The sequence below is a fragment of the Nicotiana tomentosiformis genome, chromosome 7 (genome assembly GCF_000390325.3).
Source record: "Nicotiana tomentosiformis chromosome 7, ASM39032v3, whole genome shotgun sequence".
NCBI classification, from domain to species: domain Eukaryota; kingdom Viridiplantae; phylum Streptophyta; class Magnoliopsida; order Solanales; family Solanaceae; genus Nicotiana; species Nicotiana tomentosiformis.
In genome coordinates this window covers 19502051-19520099 of record NC_090818.1, presented here as the reverse complement: position 1 = coordinate 19520099, position 18049 = coordinate 19502051, and the positions used below count along the sequence as shown (strand labels likewise).

At 36.9% G+C, this 18049-nt stretch overlaps 1 protein-coding gene across 1 annotated transcript; it reads right to left on the bottom strand.

Moving 5' to 3' along the window:
- Positions 1–10933: 10933 nt before the first annotated feature.
- LOC138895317 (secreted RxLR effector protein 161-like) lies at positions 10934–11401 on the bottom strand. Its single transcript, XM_070179995.1, has one exon. The coding sequence runs from the start codon at positions 11399–11401 to the stop codon at positions 10934–10936; it is 468 nt and encodes a 155-aa protein (XP_070036096.1).
- Positions 11402–18049: the final 6648 nt, after the last annotated feature.

Sequence of the window (18049 nt, the reverse complement as noted above, 5' to 3'; positions counted from 1 at the left end):
CGTCCAAAACACACCTCAATAGAGATATTAAACGGTCGTATGCAATAATAAATATTCAACTATAATAATATTGGCTCACCTTTTCTAAATAAATTTGGATACTATAATACATACCCAAATTAAATTAGTAATAGGACAATATAATACATTTTCAAATTAAATTAGTAATAGAAAAGTTTTAAGAAATATATCCTAAAAGCAATTAGTATTACATGACTAAAAATATGTTTCTATCTCGAAAGTAATTATATTAATACAATACCTAACGTGTTCCTAGATGTTTTATGTTTACATACTAACATATTATGTAGGATTCCTAATATGTAGTATTAAGTCCTAAAACTAATAGTATTACAAGGCTAATGTCTAGAATTCCGATTATGTCATTTAATTGTAAGTTATTATGTTTAATATTATAAGGTTATTTTTGTAAAGCAACATTGTATTCATGATTTTATAATAATATAGACTAGTATTAATAATATTTTTTGTATTTGCTTATTTTTTGGTGTATATTATTACTTGTTTACCCGTAAAACAGTATAGTTGAATTTGTAACGTGATTTATAGATACGTGAATTAATTTGATCCAGAAATATGAAATAAACAAGAACATAAATAAGATTATGAAATAAATTTAAAGGAAATACAAGTCCGATTATGAACTTAGTCTCTCTCGTAACAGAAGCAAGAACAATCTTAGGAATAAAGATAAATAATAGTCTTATAAGATGAGAGATGATTTAAGCTTTTGCGTACATAATGGTTCCTCCCCGATAATGGATATTAATTCTCCTATTTATAATTCTAATCAGGGAGATAAGATCCCCAAATCAAGATCCTCTTGAATGAGAATAAAACCGTAATTGATGGTTGTATAACGGTTGACTATAAATACAGATATCCCCTGTAACGGTTGATCATTGAATGTTATCAAATATCAATTCTTCTTCGGGAACTTTACATAACTATTATATTTTAAAATATATATTCTAAATTTTTAGCATGAATTCTGGTATTACAGTTGTGGCAGGAAGATATTTATATTTATAGCACACATTTCCATTCAAATAGGATATTAATTATTAATTTATAAAAATAAGCAAACTGAATGAAAAGTGAATAAATCCTTTGTACAAAAATCACGCCTTTTTGTTCTCTTCATCTATTAGTTTTTCCTTTCTTTTTTTTCTCTTTCTTCAACCTTCCTTTTTTTTACATTTTTTCCCCTTCTTAATTTTGTTTTCTGAAGCCAAAAGATCTTCTAAATTTGTCCCGTTCGTTTATTTTCTTAATTGACTTTTCTAAAGTTTTTCTTTTCCTTCTTTCTTCCTTTTCAAAAATTATAGGTCTTGCTTTCGATATTATTAGACTGGGTTTGTTGTTATTATTGTTGTTGCTTCTTTTGATATTAATTTACATCAATATATACAAAAGGTATACATATAAAATACACCTTGAATTAATATATAGAAAATATACAATATATATATATATATATATATATATATATATATATATATATATATATATATATATATATATATATATATATATTAAAATACATCTTATATTAGAGATGACGTATATGTATATAAAAAGTATATATAAAAGTACGTCATAAATTAAGATTGCACTTGGCATATAAAATATATACATTAAAAATATATTTTAAATTAAGATGGCACTAGACATTAAAATACACAAAATATATACATAAAAAATCAAAGTGGCACTTGATATTGTTGGTATATTTACGAAATAATTCTGGTATATTTCATACTTGATCAGCAATATCTAGAAAAAGTAGTAGTATGGACCTTCTTCGGAATTATGTGGCTTTGGGCTTCACATAGCGGCAGTTATACCTATGCTAAAACGTGGCAGAGATCGGAAAATCAGATATAGCACGCGTCGAAAAAGACAAAAAATATTATTTCCAAAATACCCTTACTACACCAAGCTCCTCTCCTTACCGCTTCTACAATAGTAGTAATAAATGACTATATAATGGTATAATATATAAGCATCGGCACTTAATATTGTTGATAGATTTACGAAATAATTCTGGTATATTTCATACTTGATTAGCAATATCTAGTTATATAAATGACAATATAATGGTATAATATATATGCATCTGTGTATATTTTTTAGAAAATATTGTAGGTATATAATATAAAATGTATAATTTGGAATTTTTTTTGATATATTACATGTTCATTTTTGAGTATATAACTGATTCATTCATGGTAATAAATCTGATTATTGTGAGAATAATATTTAAGTTCCTATAATTACTCTTCTTCCGATCTCATCGAAGTCGTTTCTACTTTCTGGCGCATAAGTAAGAAGTAGGGAATTGGGTAGGGGTGTGGTTCGGTTTGGTGGGTTATTTTGTAAAATTTGTACCATATCAATTTTTCAGTTATTCTATTTTATATAATCAAAATTAGACTTTTTGAAACCATTCCAATCATATCGGTTTCTCTTCGGTATCGGTATGGTTCGGTTAATTTTCGGTATTTTATTTTAAATAACATGTAAAAGTCACTAATATAAGTAAAATGCAATAACATACGTACTTTTATAGGATTTAGCAAAACTCTCTAGACGTTTTTACATTTTAAAAGGTGATGAATTAAGAAAATATGTAAGATGTCTAGACTAAAGTATAGATCCATGAACTATTCTATAACAACGTAAAAGAAATTAAGCAAATTAATATAAAAATATATAAATCACACGAGTGAAAAGATATTAACCAAGCTGGTACTTGGACTCAAGAATAAAATTTATAAAAGATTAAATATTCCTAAAGATAAATCTAAATCATACGAATGGAAACATATTTAATACATTGTAGTTTGCTACTCATAATCGCTACAATACCTTATGTCATGCTAGTGAATATGCTGAAAATAATTTAGTTTCAATAGGATTAACATTATAGGTTTGAGAATTAGGATTTTGAGTTTAATTACTTGTTGGCTTGTAACTGTTTTCATAATTTCAAGACCCAAGAAAAACTTTAATGCATTATTATTTTTAAACTTAATATATAAATATATTTTTCAAATTTATTCGGTACGGTTCGGTATTTTTTCGATTTATTTTTATACAATAAAAAACTTACCTTAATTATCGACATTGTTATAGATTTATATAAAAACCCAAGGTTTTATTAAAAGAAACCTAAAAATTGGTTCGGTTCGAGTTGGTTCGATCGATTTAGTCGGTTTTTAAATATTCATTGACACCCGTAGAATTAGGGATGACCTTTTGAGAGAGAATGGGAATAGATAAATAAGGGTCGAAACTGGTTCCTCAATTTAAGGGTCATTAATTATTTTTTAAAACTTGCTTGTACGTAAACAAATATGAAGTATGCTATTATTGTTAATTAATTTGTTGTTTCTGGAATAAACTAAAATTAATGTTATTTATTTAAATAATTCTTAATTAATGACCAACAATGTAAAAATCTCTTCTTCTCAAATCTTTGTTATCGGTTAACCTGCCTTCGGAATTCACCCAGCACCGATCACATCCTTACAACCGGTATCGACTACTTGCTGATTCACATTTTACTTGTCTTCATATTCACGTGTCGCCTTCTCATTCATCCAATCGTCACTAACTAATTTTACCGCATACACTACATGTTATTTTTTTTGCTTTAGTTTTCTTATTATCTTTATGTTGATATTGCTTCTTTCTTTGAGCCGATATTCTATCAAAAACAAAACATCTTTATCTTTACAATATAGGGGTAATGTCTATATACACACTATCCTCTCAGATTCCACGGGGTTTGTTGTTGTTGTTTATGCTTATGGTACGTTGTAAAACCTTTTCATTTCCATTGACAATTTAGGGGCAGAACAAATAATGGTTTACAGGATTAATTGATAAGTGAAATTATGATTTGATGCGTTAGAACTAAACTAATCCAATCCAAATGTTACATTAATTTATGGTTTCGCATATAGTCATGGTTTGACTTGAAATTTAAACGAAAGACAACATCGTTTTCCCATATTACACTATTTTTCATATTAAATTTCCAGTTTAAGCGTAACACCAGCCGTTGTAATTTTAATAAATCAAACGAAAGAATCAAAACAAAGATAGAGTTAAAGAGTATGCTAAAATTAATAATGATAAATGTACTTTCGTGTGTGGTAACGGTGTGAAGTGGGAGGAATAATAATGTATTGGGGGTATTTTGATCGTACCCTTATATGAGCATCGGATATTTTACATGGAAAAACATCGCAAAGTCCACCTTTACCAACTATGATACGACTCGTACATAAATAAAAGTTTAACTTTCTATTGATAATTTTTTTTGTGATATTTTATCTTAAAGATGATATTTAATTTTATCTTTGAACAAAAGAGTTTGACTAACCCTGCTTAACTCAAGCTTAATAGTCTCAAATTTATTATTGACGAGCTACAACAATTGTATAAACTATAAACTAAAAGAATTTATCAAAAATCATCTTTACTTGCAAAGTCTTTTCTTAAGAGTTTCTCCCCACTAACTCATGGATAAGTTTCCAAACAATAATGCCTCACAGGTCACAATTAGGATTGATCCTTCTTCCATGATCTTTTCAAGGGTTGATTCTTTATCTATTTATAAGTTTCATGAGTATATAAATGGTCCTGTTTAAATATCATTTTTCACTAGAGAATTCTTTTTTAATGTGTTAGACATTTTAAGATCAAAAGAAAATAACGGAGGCACCTCGAATATTTCATCTGATTGTGAACCATATTTCCAGAAAGTCAATAAGTTTGGCATCAACATGAAGAGACCAAAAGAAATAACAATAAAGTTTTGACAAAAACGCAGAATGTTTTATTTTCTATGCGAATTGCAGAGTAAAAATATTACTTAATAACACAAAATATTAAGAAACTATTGAATGTTCTTTCATAACTAAACAAAGGGCATATAAGAAACTACTGAATGTTCCTTTCATTTGTTTGTTTTTTAATCACCCTTCTTTTGTTTGGTTTAAGAAAAAAAGTGGATTGAATGTTTAAAGAGGAATAAATTTTCCTCTAGGCCTATTTAGTTTTCCTTTTAATGACATATAATTTCAAGCATTGTCTTAATTTGATTGTGTGTTTATGGTAAAAATGATAGTAGTACCCACTTATGTGGAGAAGCTGAAGCAAATTTACCATAGGCGATATTCAATCAAGGTGGTGATTTTTCGGAATTCCGAAGACATGATCTATTATACATTTATACGTGCAAAAATTATTTTGGGAATTGTTGTATACTTGTATGTGAATTTCTTTTAGAATGTTGGAGGAACCAATACAGAAGGATCAATGTGCATAGCTTTATGGCAACATTACCGGAGTATACTATTAATACATTGCAAAGGGGTGGAACAAATTCAACCGAGGTAATTTATAAGTATTTAGGTAAAATTTATTCTTAACGCTGATATGGAAAAGCCACTTGGCATTTTAGTGTGGCTTACAAAACAGAAAAACAGATGCGGTATGGTAACAATACTGGGCAAAATGATATTATGTGAAAGGTGGATAAAGTTGAGTGTATTTATTAACACACAATTAAGTTTAATGATTTTTCTGCAATAATTTCATAAGTTGGATGATCGTACATAATGTGTTGCTATGATGGGCCACTTATCGCCGAGAATGCTAGAGGAAACCCAAGGTATTGAGGGGAAGTGCAGATAGCCCCCTCAATAATCATAACTTATAAATTTTAGCCGCTTTAAAATCACCTTCAGCCTTAAGTCAACTGAAGTTACAAAAATTCGTTTGTGGAACTATAAAATTTTGTATGATGTTTGGCATATTATTTGTGCAAGCAATCTTCAGACATTTGTGACAAGTTTGCCGGAAGAATCAGCTAAAAAGGACTTTTGAAGTCTTGTGTAACAATTTATGACACATTTTTTGGTAACATCCTAGGATATGTTTTGCATAATACTCATTTATGAGAATGTCTCAAAATAGGTCGAAGGTATTTTGAGACATTTTGAAACATCCCTCGGGATATTTCTTCTGCTTCTTTCTTTTTGATGTTTGATCTTTTTTCCACAGATATTTCAAATATCTCCACAGATGTTAACATCTTAGTAGATGTTTGAAACATTTCTCTAGATATTTGAAACATCTTCCTAAATGTTTGAGGATTAGGAGTAGTGGGGATAGAGATGAGCATTGCGATATGGAGGAGCAAGGGAATGAAAGAGAGGAGCGTTACGAGATGGAGGAACAAGGGGAGGAGGAGGAGTGGCGGGAGGGGGAGGAGGATGAGGAGGAGGTGAGGAGTGGGAGGAGGAATGGGGGTGGAGGAGGAGGGGGACTGTTTTATCAATAAGAGAACTTTGGGGCTTTTAAAAATTATGTCAATAAACTAATCACAAAAGTATCCCTTCTACCCCATTCTTAACACTTTTGTCTTAAAAATTTGATATAAGTTTTGACGTGTATTTAAAATTAAAATACCGCCAAAAAGATATTCTTTAGAGTTTTATATTGATTAAGATAGAGAGCTACTGATAGAGAGCTATTGATAGAATGTATCAGTCCATCAAACTGTATAGAGACCCGGTCCTATACCAGTTTTCACAGAAATAGCTAATGAACCAGTAAGTAAATGACACGAGAGATTTTTACGTGAAAAAATCTCTGCTCAAGGGGATAAAAAACCACGACCTACACTGGTAGGATTTTAACTTCACTACTGAGCAATCTTTAGATTACAACCTATTGCAACCTAGGAATTAAGCTCTTAATCCCTCACTAGCTTGCAATACACCTATTACAAGCCACTTTGCAATACACCTATTACAAAGACTTCAACTCATGACTAACTCTAGTCACGACACAAGCTCTACGGGTTTGTGGTTTTTGAGGTTCCTAATTTAAGCTTCTAGATAAGCAAAGTAGAAATTATAATAAATAGCAAATACAAAGATACAACTCAACTAAGGACATACAAAAGACTTGTTATGGAACTAGTCCATAGTAGTGTTGCACTTTGTTCTTGATGCACTTATGACTTCAATGCTGGATAATCAGATCTTGAATGCTTTAGTGAATATCACAAGTGTTCAAGTGATATTTTTTTTGTAATGCTTCTTGTTAATATCCTTTGAATGACATCACTTAGATGATGTAAATACTTGGTTGGTAAAAAGCATTTCCCAATGGGAAGTGACTGCTGCACTGTAGCATGTACAACGCAGGCAATCACTTTTCAGCTGTAGAGTTGACTTTGTACTGCTGTCAGGGAAACTCAAAGGGATCAGGTCCCTGAGTTGATTCTTTTCTGTCTGAAGTCATACAACATACATTAGCTTGAGTCCGTTGATAAAGATATATACCAAGTATACATCAGGTCCTTTATTTGGTTCTTAACAATAAGTTTGTTAAATCATCAAAACATAATTCTAAGATACTTTAAACCCATCAAGTTCCCCCTTTTTGATGATGACAAACTTTAAAAATTGACAACCATTTGCATAGCACAATAAACCAGATAAAGTACCAGGAACTTCACAAGATCCCCCGGACTCTGAACTTCACAAGATCCCCCGGACTCTGAACTTCACAAGTTCCCCCGGACTTTATGCTTCCCCCTTAATCAGATCCCCCTGCTTCAATTTATCTTCCCCCTTTTGGCATCATTAAAAATACACAAGCAAGCAATCAGCATAAAAAAGTCTAGCCTAGCTCACTCATGCCACATGTGTGCACACAACATGATAGAAAAGAGAAGCAGAAAGAGACAAGCAGTTAACAGCAAAAGAGAGTCTTCATTGATTTTTATAAAACATAAGCCTTTTCCATTACAGCAAAGGCAAGTTTGGACTGTTGAAAGCGGGAGCAGTACAAGTGAAATCTATCCACATCACAAAAAAGACAAAAACAACTACCACAAGTCATCAAAACAAAAGATAGAAACTTGACACTGGTCACTGGAAGATTTTCTTAGGGGGCACTAGAGGAGGAAGGCTTGGAGGAGGCAACAAGAGTGTTGAGAACAAGGTCAATCCGAGCATTTGCTCTGCGAGCAGTTTCTCTCTCAGGTTCTCCACCTGTTGCCTGAGCTCAGCATTTTCTTTAGACAGACGAGCAACTTCTTCACTTGATGAACTGGAGGGTCCTGGTGCTGCTATAGCCTGACTAAGCTGAGTCTCAAGAATGGCGTTCCTTGCCTTCAGCTTCCTGATCTCCTCTGTGGTACTATTCTGGGCATTGATTAGCTGTGCGATCGTAGAAGTGCTTCCCATTCCTCTAACCTTTTCAATACATTCACATTCCTCCGTGTAGTTTTCGAGAAGGTTTGTTTCCTGGTCCCCATCTTGGAATTTCCTAAGGGTACATCAAAGAAGTTGAAGACACGCGTGAGAAGAAAGCCATATGGAAGTCCATGGTTCCCATATTTGAAAGCTGCCACTTTCTATATATGTTCAATCATAATGGCAGGCAAGTTGATAGAACGAAACTCATCTAGTGCTTCCATTAAGTATAGATCAGACCTGGAAGTAATGGACATTATTTCAGCACGAGGGAGCAGAACCTTGTTAACCAACTCGAACAACAGTTGGTACACAGGAAGCAGAGCCTTCTTGTGTACCCATTCACCATGCTGGACAGCTTTTTCTTTCACAATGACGCTCCTAAAATTAGAGCCACAAGCACCTCTCACAGATGACAACCCTTCAGATGGAACCTTGAGAATGTCCCCCAACACAGTAGCATCCAATACCATATCCACTCCATTCACTAAAACACAGATATGGTCATCTTCAACAGTGAAGAGGTCGGCATAGAAGCTTTTGACCTCATCCTCATATACTTTGGCCACATCCTCTTTGAACAGATGGCCCCACTGCTAAAATTCCACCATCTCAAGAATTTGTCTCATACCCGCCATTTCAGAAATCTCTGGGTCAAAAGTGCGACCCCACAGTACCTTTTGATGTCTCAACCTTTCTTGCCCTAGTACACTTACACTTTTCACTTTTTTTTCAGAACCGGGTTCCCCAACAGTTTCCAACTTCCTTTTGCCAGACCTGCCAATGGACTTGCCCTTACCACTTGATTTTACTAGAATATCATCATCAAACACAGATTCTTCCTCCACAACTTGCTTAGACTTGACACTACCTTTCACAGACTTTTTACTTGGTTTTTCAACAACTTCCTTTGAAGCACTCTCAACAGATTGTTTCTTTTTCTGAGATCTCTCAACCAGGGAACTTGGTTCCTCCTGAGCATCCTCATCCACCTCTACTACTGGAATATTTTTGTCACACACAATTCCCCTTCCTTTATCAGCCTCTTCTTCTTCTTCTTGCTACTTCTTCTGCTTTTCTTCAGGGTAGACTCAAAAGCCTCCTTCTTTTGCAACCTTGTGGTAGGTCGCTTAGAAGGGGGCTCAGGAGTGACCACGAGCTTTCTAATCTTGAAGGAGCACTGAGAACCACATCATCCTGATCATCCTTATCACTAAGTCTCACAACAGGAGGGATAGACTCCAACGGCTCAGCGTCAAAGTGAGGAGACGGAGCAGGGTCAAAGCTGACCTGGAAAGATAATTCCTGACCTATTTCCTCAAGGAGGGGATCAGGTTCATCAGCAGGGTTCCAGTAGCTTCTTCAGGTGCAGGTGGTTCAAAGAGCACCATTGTTCCTTTTTCTTCTAAGAGCGGAGTCTCTTCTTCCTGAGACTCAGGCATGGTAGAAGGTCCTTCATTCACCAGTCCCTCAGCAGCAATGGCCAATATGTTTTCAGCGGCCTCCTTTCCCAAAGACTCCATGGGAGCAACAGTGTCCAAGACTGGAGAACTTATGTACTGATCAATATCTTCCTCAAAAACCCCTTTATCTTGTTGAGTTTCACCCTCTTTTTCATCCTTATTCTAGTTTTTGAGAGTATCAGGCAACAAAGAAGAAACATTGTTGACTTTTGAGACTTCTGAGTCTTCAACACTTAACGAAGGAATATGGTCAGATGGAGTGGTGAGAGAGATAAGAGGTGAAAGAGAATCAGGTTTGGATATATCGGTGTCAGTAATGGTGGAAGAGGGGATTTTTGGTGGTATTTCGGAGGAGGCAGATGAGTCGAAGATGTTACCTTCCAAGGTGGGTAGGGTAGCTTGCTCTTTAGCCATGGTAGATAGTTAGATTGAAGAATCTGGAAGGATGGAGAGAGAGAGAGGTATGATCGCTCAAGGTTAGGAATTAATGGGTTTTAAGGAGGGAAAGGATAATTATAAGGGAAAAGAGAAACGGGTTCTGAAATGGTGGTAGGTTTGTGGGAAGATGCACCGTTGCAGAGGGAAGTGAAAATATTTGAAAGAAAAGGTGGATGACGTGGCAGTTAATTTTATTTCTTTTGAGATACGCATAAGAAAAATACAAGACTACTAACCTGTGGTACAAGAACTGGGTTCCTGACCAGTCTTTTTAAAAAAGATTTTCAACTCTCTTTTGCTGCTCATGCATTGTTCCTTTAGCTTCTATAATCATCATGTGTCTTCCTGCAACGGTATAGAAGTGAGTTAAGCTTGGCCAGAAAACACTTTAGCTAGATTTACATGAATGTAATTTTCATAGCCATAGGGAAGGGAATCTGGTTCTCAATTTGGCTTGATTAACCCCAGTGCCATCCTGTTTCTCTCAAAAAGTTCCTTGCTTAGAGCTTTGGTGAAGATATCTGTAATTTGGTCTTTTGTACTACAGAACTTCATGCAAATAAGCCCCTGCTCCACGTTGTCTCTGAGAAAATGATGTCTCACATCAATGTTCTTGGTTCTCTAGTGTTGGACCGGGTTCTTTTCCATGTTGTGTGCACTGGTATTGTCACATAACAGAGGTACACAGTCAGTGTATACCCCAAAATCCTCCAATTGTTGTTTGATTCACAAGAGCTGAGCATAGCAGGATGCTGCAGCAACATATTCTGCTTCTGCTATTGAGAGAGCTACTGAATTTTGCTTCCTTGTACCCCATGAAATCAGATAGGATCCTAGGAAATGAGCCATTCCAGATGTGCTCTTCCTGTCCACAAGGTAACCTGCATAGTCAGCATCAACATAACCAACAATATTAAAGTTGTCACCTGAAGGGTAATACAGAACCAGTTCCTGTGTTCCCTTAAGATATCTCAGAATCCTTTTAGCAGCTTTTAGATGAGATTCCTTGGGATTTGATTGAAACCTTACACATAAACCCACATTGAATACAATATCTGGCCTGCTGGCAGTGAGGTAGAGGAGTGATCCAATAATGCCTCGATACATTGTTTGATTTACAGGAGAGCCAGATTCATCCATGTCTAGATTAGCGGTAGTGGCAATGAGGGTGTCAATCACCTTTGATGCTTTCATATCAAACCTCTTCAAAAGCTCCTTGATATATTTCTGCTAACTAATACGATTTCCCTTCGTGGACTGCTTCACTTGAAGACCCAAGAAAAAGTTCAGCTCCCCCATCATGCTTATCTCAAACTCACTTCCCATGAGTTTTGCAAATTCCTCACAAAGTGAGTCAGCTGTTGCCCCAAAGATAATATCATCAACATATACCTGAATAATGAGCAGGTTCCTTCCTCGTTTCTTCAGAAACAGAGTGTTGTCAATTTTTCCTCTTGTAAAGCCATTTTCTAAGAGAAACTTTGACAACCTTTCATACCAAGCTCGAGGAGCCTGCTTCAAACTATACAGTGCCTTGTCCAATTTGAACACATATTCAGGATATTTATGACATTCAAAACCTGGAGGTTGCTTAACATAGACTTCTTCCTTTAGAAAACCATTCAAAAATGCACTTTTGACATTCATTTGGAACAAGGTGAATTCCATATGTGATGCAAAGTCAATGAGAATTCTGATGGCTTCCATACGAGCAACTGGAGTGAAAGTCTCATCATAATCAATCCCTTCCTTCTGATTATAACCTTGGACAACCAGCCTTGCCTTGTTCCTTGTAGTGTTTCCATGCTCATCAAGCTTTTTCCTGAATACCCACCTGGTTTCTATGATGGTTCTATATGAGGGTCTAGGTACCAGGTGCCATACTTTGTTCCTTTCAAATTGATACAGCTCCTCCTGCATAGCTGTGATCCAGTCTGCATCCTTCAAGGCTTCCTTAATATTTTTGGGTTCTATTTGGGAAAGGAAGGCTGAGAAAGCAAGTGAATTTCTGGCTTTTGATCTAGTTTGGACTCCAGAATCAAGGGGGGTTATTATATTATCGAGAGGATGAGAGCTTTTGGGTTTCCAATTTGGAACCTGAATCTCATTAGTGGAGGAACTAGGTAATCTTAAATGGTTCCCTTGAATTCCTCTTTCTGCTACTTGTGGGGTACTTTGAACTGCATCAGCTACTCTTTCTTCAGCTTCAACGGTTGTGATGTATGTACCTGGTTCCTCTTGAGTTGGAGAGGAAGAGGTTGCATTGTCTTCATTTGTCTCCTTCATTTGACTCATCATATCTGCCTTTCCATTTGCCATGTCAGTGATCTCTCCTGGAACTAGCAGTGGCTCACTGTCTTGATCATCCTTGTTGCTCTTCTCACCAGATGGAAGTGTTTTATTGAAGATTACATGAACACTTTCTTCCACACGCTGAGTCCTTTTATTGTAAACCTTGTAAGCTTTGCTTTGAGAGGAATACCCCAGAAAAATTCCTTCATCACTTTTGGCGTCAAATTTTCCAAGCTGATCCTTTCCATTGTTAAGAACATAGCATTTGCACCCAAACGTTCTTAGGTGAGTCAGTTTGGGATTCCTTCCATTGAGCAGTTCATAAGGAGTTTTGTTCAGGAAGCATCTGATCATGCACCTGTTCACCAAGTAGCAGGCTGTATTTATGGCTTCTGCCCAGAAGTTTTTGGCTATCCCACTATCAATAAGCATTGTTCTAGCCATATCTTCAAGGGTTCTGTTCTTCCTTTCTACAACTCCATTTTGCTGTAGAGTTCTTGGAGCTGAGAAGTTGTGGGTGATGCCATTTTCACTGCAGAATTCATCAAACTTAGCATTGTCAAATTCTGTTCCATGATCGGATCTGATGCAAGCCACTTTTGATTCCATCTTCACTTGGATTTTCTTGACAAAGGCTACAAACACCTCGAAGGTCTCATCCTTGGTTCTGAGAAACAATGTCCAAGTGAATCTTGAGTAGTCATCTACTATCACAAAAATATATCTTTTTCCTCCTCTGCTTGGCACTCTCATAGGGCCACATAGATCCATATGAATGAGTTCAAGTGGCTTTGATGTGCTGACATCCTTCTTTGGCTTGAATGAGGATTTCACATGCTTTCCTCTAGCACATGCATCACACACTCTGTGCTCCTTGAATTTTGAATTTGGTAATCCACGAACCAGGTCCTTATGTATCAGCTTGTTCAGAAGAGAGAAGCTTGCATGTCCCAGCCTTCTGTGCCATAACTTTGCATCATCATCAACTGCTTTCAAGCAGCTCATATCACCACTTTGTAGGGATTCGAAATCAGCAACGTAGATGTTCTTGTATCTTTTGGCCACTAGTACCACTTCACCAGTTACCAGATTAGTAACTGTGCACACCTTTGACAAGAACTCCACCTTGTTTCCTTTATCACAGATTTGAGAAACACTCAAGAGACTATACTTCAGGCCATTTACATAGTACTCGTTCTCAATTGAGTGTGAGAGAGGCTTTCTAACTTTTCCAACACCAAGAATGTACCCCCATTTCCTATTTCCAAAGGATACATTCCCTCCTTGCAGGGTTTTTAGTGAAAGGAAGTACATGGTATTCCCAGTCATATGCTTAGGGAATCTACTGTCCATAATCCATTGTTGACTTCTTCCTTTCACTGTTCCCTGCACAGATAAATCAATGGTTAGATTTAGGAACCCAAACAAGTTTGGGTCCCTTGTAATGAGAAAAAGGATGAATGAGAGCTCTTCTAGTCCATGCAGGCAACATGCGTTTCTTATGAGTGGCACCTGGTCCTCTTCCAGTAGTTACTTTTTCAGCAAAAACTTTGTTTTTCTGAACAGACTGGACTCTGGCTTGGCAATTATCCTTGAAATGCACATTGTTCCCACAGTGGGTACAAAGCCAGTTATCAGGTACAGTGACGTACTTGCTGTGAGGGTTATAGGGAACTTTCTCCCTTTAGAACCCTATTCCCTGCATGTTTCCACCATTATTAAAGTACATGGCAGTAATAGCATCTGAGGACTAGTTCCACTTAAGAGATTTCTCAAGATCATTTTTTACTTTCTCCAATTCTGCTTGAAGTTGCCTATTTTTCTCAAGCTCAGCACGCAGACTAGTTTTCACATTATTCAGCTCATTTTCAAGTTTAATATGTGCCTCACTAGCTACTTCCTTCCCTTTTTCAGAATTTCCAGGCCTACATTCTGCTTTAAGTCCCTCAATTGTTTCTTCTAGGTCTACGATTGCCACTAAGAGATCATCTTTTTCTTGCTCAATAATGGCAACTTTCTCCATTAAGGCATTCTTTTCTTTACTAAAGTTCTCTGTGGTTTGTTTCAAGTCAACTACAACTACCATTAAATCATCTCTTTCATGTTCTACACTAGCAATTTTTTCTGTTAGAACCTCCTTCTCATTTTTCAGATTTTCTATAGTTTCCTTCAGGTCAACTACACAAACCAACAAGTCATCTCTAGTCTGCTCAACATCTCCTAACTCTATGGTCAAGGCATCCTTATCACTCATAAGACTATGATATGCATTAATCAAGACATTAGCTAATGGCATGACTTTCTTGGGAGAGTAGGATTTTAGATTCCTTTGAACATCCCTAAAGTTTACCTCATCATTGTCATCATCTTCATTATTGTCTGACTGAGCCATCAAAGCAAATATTGAGTCATATTTATTTGCTTCATTTTCAACTGCCATCATGGAACTATCACCTGCATCATTTTCTTCTTTTGCTTCACTGTAGGAATCTTCCATGATGCAAGATCTTGCTTCACAACATTGTCAGCTATGTTTTTCCTTTTGAAGCATTTGTCAGGAATGGGGTTCCTCTTGGCTGCTTTATCAAAGTTGTGCTTGAAATACTCTTGCTTCAGAAGAGGACGATCCTTGATGAAATGCCCTGGCTTTCCACACTTATGATAGAGGTCATAATTCTTTGGTTTGTTGGAACTGCCTCTCTTTGGTATACCTCCATTTCTTCGAACCATTTTCTAAAACCTTCTAGTAAGGTATGCCATGTCACTATCCTCCTCACTCGAATCATTGTTTTCAGCTTTGATTACTAGGTTCTTCTCCTTCTTTGGTTCTCTTCTTTCACTGTCCTTCTTTATCTTCATCTCGTAGGTTTTCAGATTCCCAACTAGCTCGTCCATAGTCAGTGTCTACAGATCCTTGGCTTCAGTGATAGCATTTACCTTACTTTCCCAGGAGCTGGGTAAAACACTAAGTACTTTCCTCACGAGCTTGTTCCTAGGAACGATTTTTCCAAGAGAGTGTAGCTCATTTATAATGGAAGTGAATAGAGTATGTATGTCTTGAATGAATTCATCATCCTTCATTCTAAAGAGCTCATACTTGTGGTGAGCATATCGATCTTGGACTGCTTTACTTTAGTAGTTCCTTCATGTGCCGTTTGTAAAGCTTCCCATATCTCCTTGGCAGACTGACAGGCTGAAATCCTGTTATATTCATCAGGTCCTATACCACACACCAAAATCTTTTTGGCGCGAAAGTTCTTCTCTACAGCTTTCCTGTCAGCGTCATTGTACTCCTTCCTGATTTTCGGCACCATTACAGCAGGTTCTCCTACCTTCTTTGTTGGGACATATGGACCATCACAAATAACGTCTCATAAATCGGAGTCTTCTGCCATTATAAAGTCATGCATTCGAGTCTTCCACCACCTAGAGTATTGGCCGTTGAATCTTGGGGGCCTGTAAGTTGATTTTCCTTCCTCGAAGTTTAGTGGAGCAGCCATGGTGAGGATCCTCTCTAGGTGTTAACCTTTTAGAAAGAACCTGCCCTGATACCAATTGATAGAATGTATGAGTCCACCAAACTGTACAGAGACCTGGCCCTATACTAGTTCCCACAGAAATAGCTAATGAACTAGTAAGTAAATGACACGAGAGATGTTTACGTGAAAATATCCCTGCTCAAGGGGATAAAAAACCACGACCTACACTGGTAGGATTTCAACTTCACTACTGAGCAATCTTTAGATTACAACCTATTGCAACCTAGGAATTAAACTCTTAATCCATCACTAACTTGCAATACACCTATTACAAGCCACTTTGCAATACACCTATTACAAAGACTTCAACTCATGACTAACTCTGTCACGACACAAGCTCTACGGGTTTGTGGTTTTTGAGGTTCCTAATTTAAGCTTCTAGATAAGCAAAGTAGGAATTACAATAAATAGCAAATACAAAGATACAACTCAACTAAGGACATACAAAAGACTTGTTATGGAACTGGTCCGTAGTAGTGTTGCACTTTGTTCTTGATGCACTTATGACTTCAATGCTGGATAATCAGATCTTGAATGCTTTGGTGAATATCACAAGTGTTTAAGTGATGTTTTTTTGTAATGATTCTTGTTAATATCCTTTGAATGACATCACTTAGATGATGTAAACACTTGGTTGGTAAAAAGCCCTTCTCAATGGGAAGTGACTACTGCACTGTTTCTGTATTGTAGCATGTACAGTGCAGGCAGTCACTTTCCAGTTGTAGAGTTGACGTCGTACTACTGTTAGGGAAACTCAAAGGGATCAGGTCCCTGAGTTGATTCTTTTCTGTCTGAAATCATACAACACATATTAGCTTGAGTCCGTTGATAGAGATATATACCAAGTGTACATCAGGTCCTTTGTCTGGTTCTTAATAATAAGTTTGTTAGATCATCAAAACATAATTCTAAGATACTTTAAACCCATAAGCTATCTCTTTCTCTCTCTCTCTCTCTCTCTCTCTCTCTCTCTCTCTCTCTCTCTCTCTGTATCTCTGTATCTCTGTATCTCTGTAACACTCCCCCACCCCCAAACGGTCAAAACCAGCGCAACGGTCACAAGTAACTGGTGAATCCCGACGCCCGCGAACACCCCCACCAACAGGTTACCCCTCATCCCCCTTCATCTCCCTCCCCTCCCTACCCCTATCTCTATCTCTTCTTTCCCTCTCCCCCACTCCCAAACTTCACTGGGCAGCAACACTACCCGTTACTATAGCCCCCATCAATTTCCTCTACTCCATTAATGTTCGTTCACTCTTTCTATTCACTTCCTTTTTATTTGCGCTTCTTTGCTGTGGCTGGGCTTCACCAGTGGTAGCGGTGACATCCCCCTATTTATTAGGCTTCGTGGTGTTTTGTGTGTATTTCAAGTTAGGGTTGGTGGCTTTTGGCAGCGAGCGAGAAGTGCGTGTCCAAACAGTGAATAACAACCCGGGCAAGTGTTAGCAAGGAGCGGCGGGAGTTGGACATGAATGAGATAGGTGGCCGCAACACCGTAGGGTATACTAATACAATTCCCAGGTTCTACTAGCGGGAGTTGGTACCTCCTGTTTTCCCGTTTCCCTTCGTTGTGTTAGTTAAATTGTTGTCGTCTTAGTTTATATTAGTTTATTCACCATATTAGTATGCGTGTAGTTGTAACTTGTCTTCTATTAGTTTAGTATGTCACCTAGGGCGTGTTAGTCATTTCTCTTAATCTATCATAGGTATAGTGGTTGTGGTCTGGGATGGTCGAGTAGGCTCATATCCTCGGGGGGAGCGGGAGGAGGGGCAGGGGTTGGGGGTGTGGCGAGTGGCAAGGGAAGTAAGGGAAACAAGGGCACTTATAGGTTGAGAATTGTGTCATGGAACATAGGTACATTGATGGGTAAGTCTATAGAGTTGGCGAAGATCCTCCGAAAGAGGGGGGGTCAATATAGCGTGTGTCTAGAAGACTAGATGGGTAGGGTCGCGGGTCGCGGACGGGTATAAACTATGGTACTCCGGGGTCTAGAAGGGTAAGAATGGC

What these genes read in the sequence shown, in the direction of transcription:
- LOC138895317 (XM_070179995.1), bottom strand. Translation starts at nt 11,401, where the DNA reads ATGAAAGCATCAAAGGTGATTGACACCCTCATTGCCACTACCGCTAAT.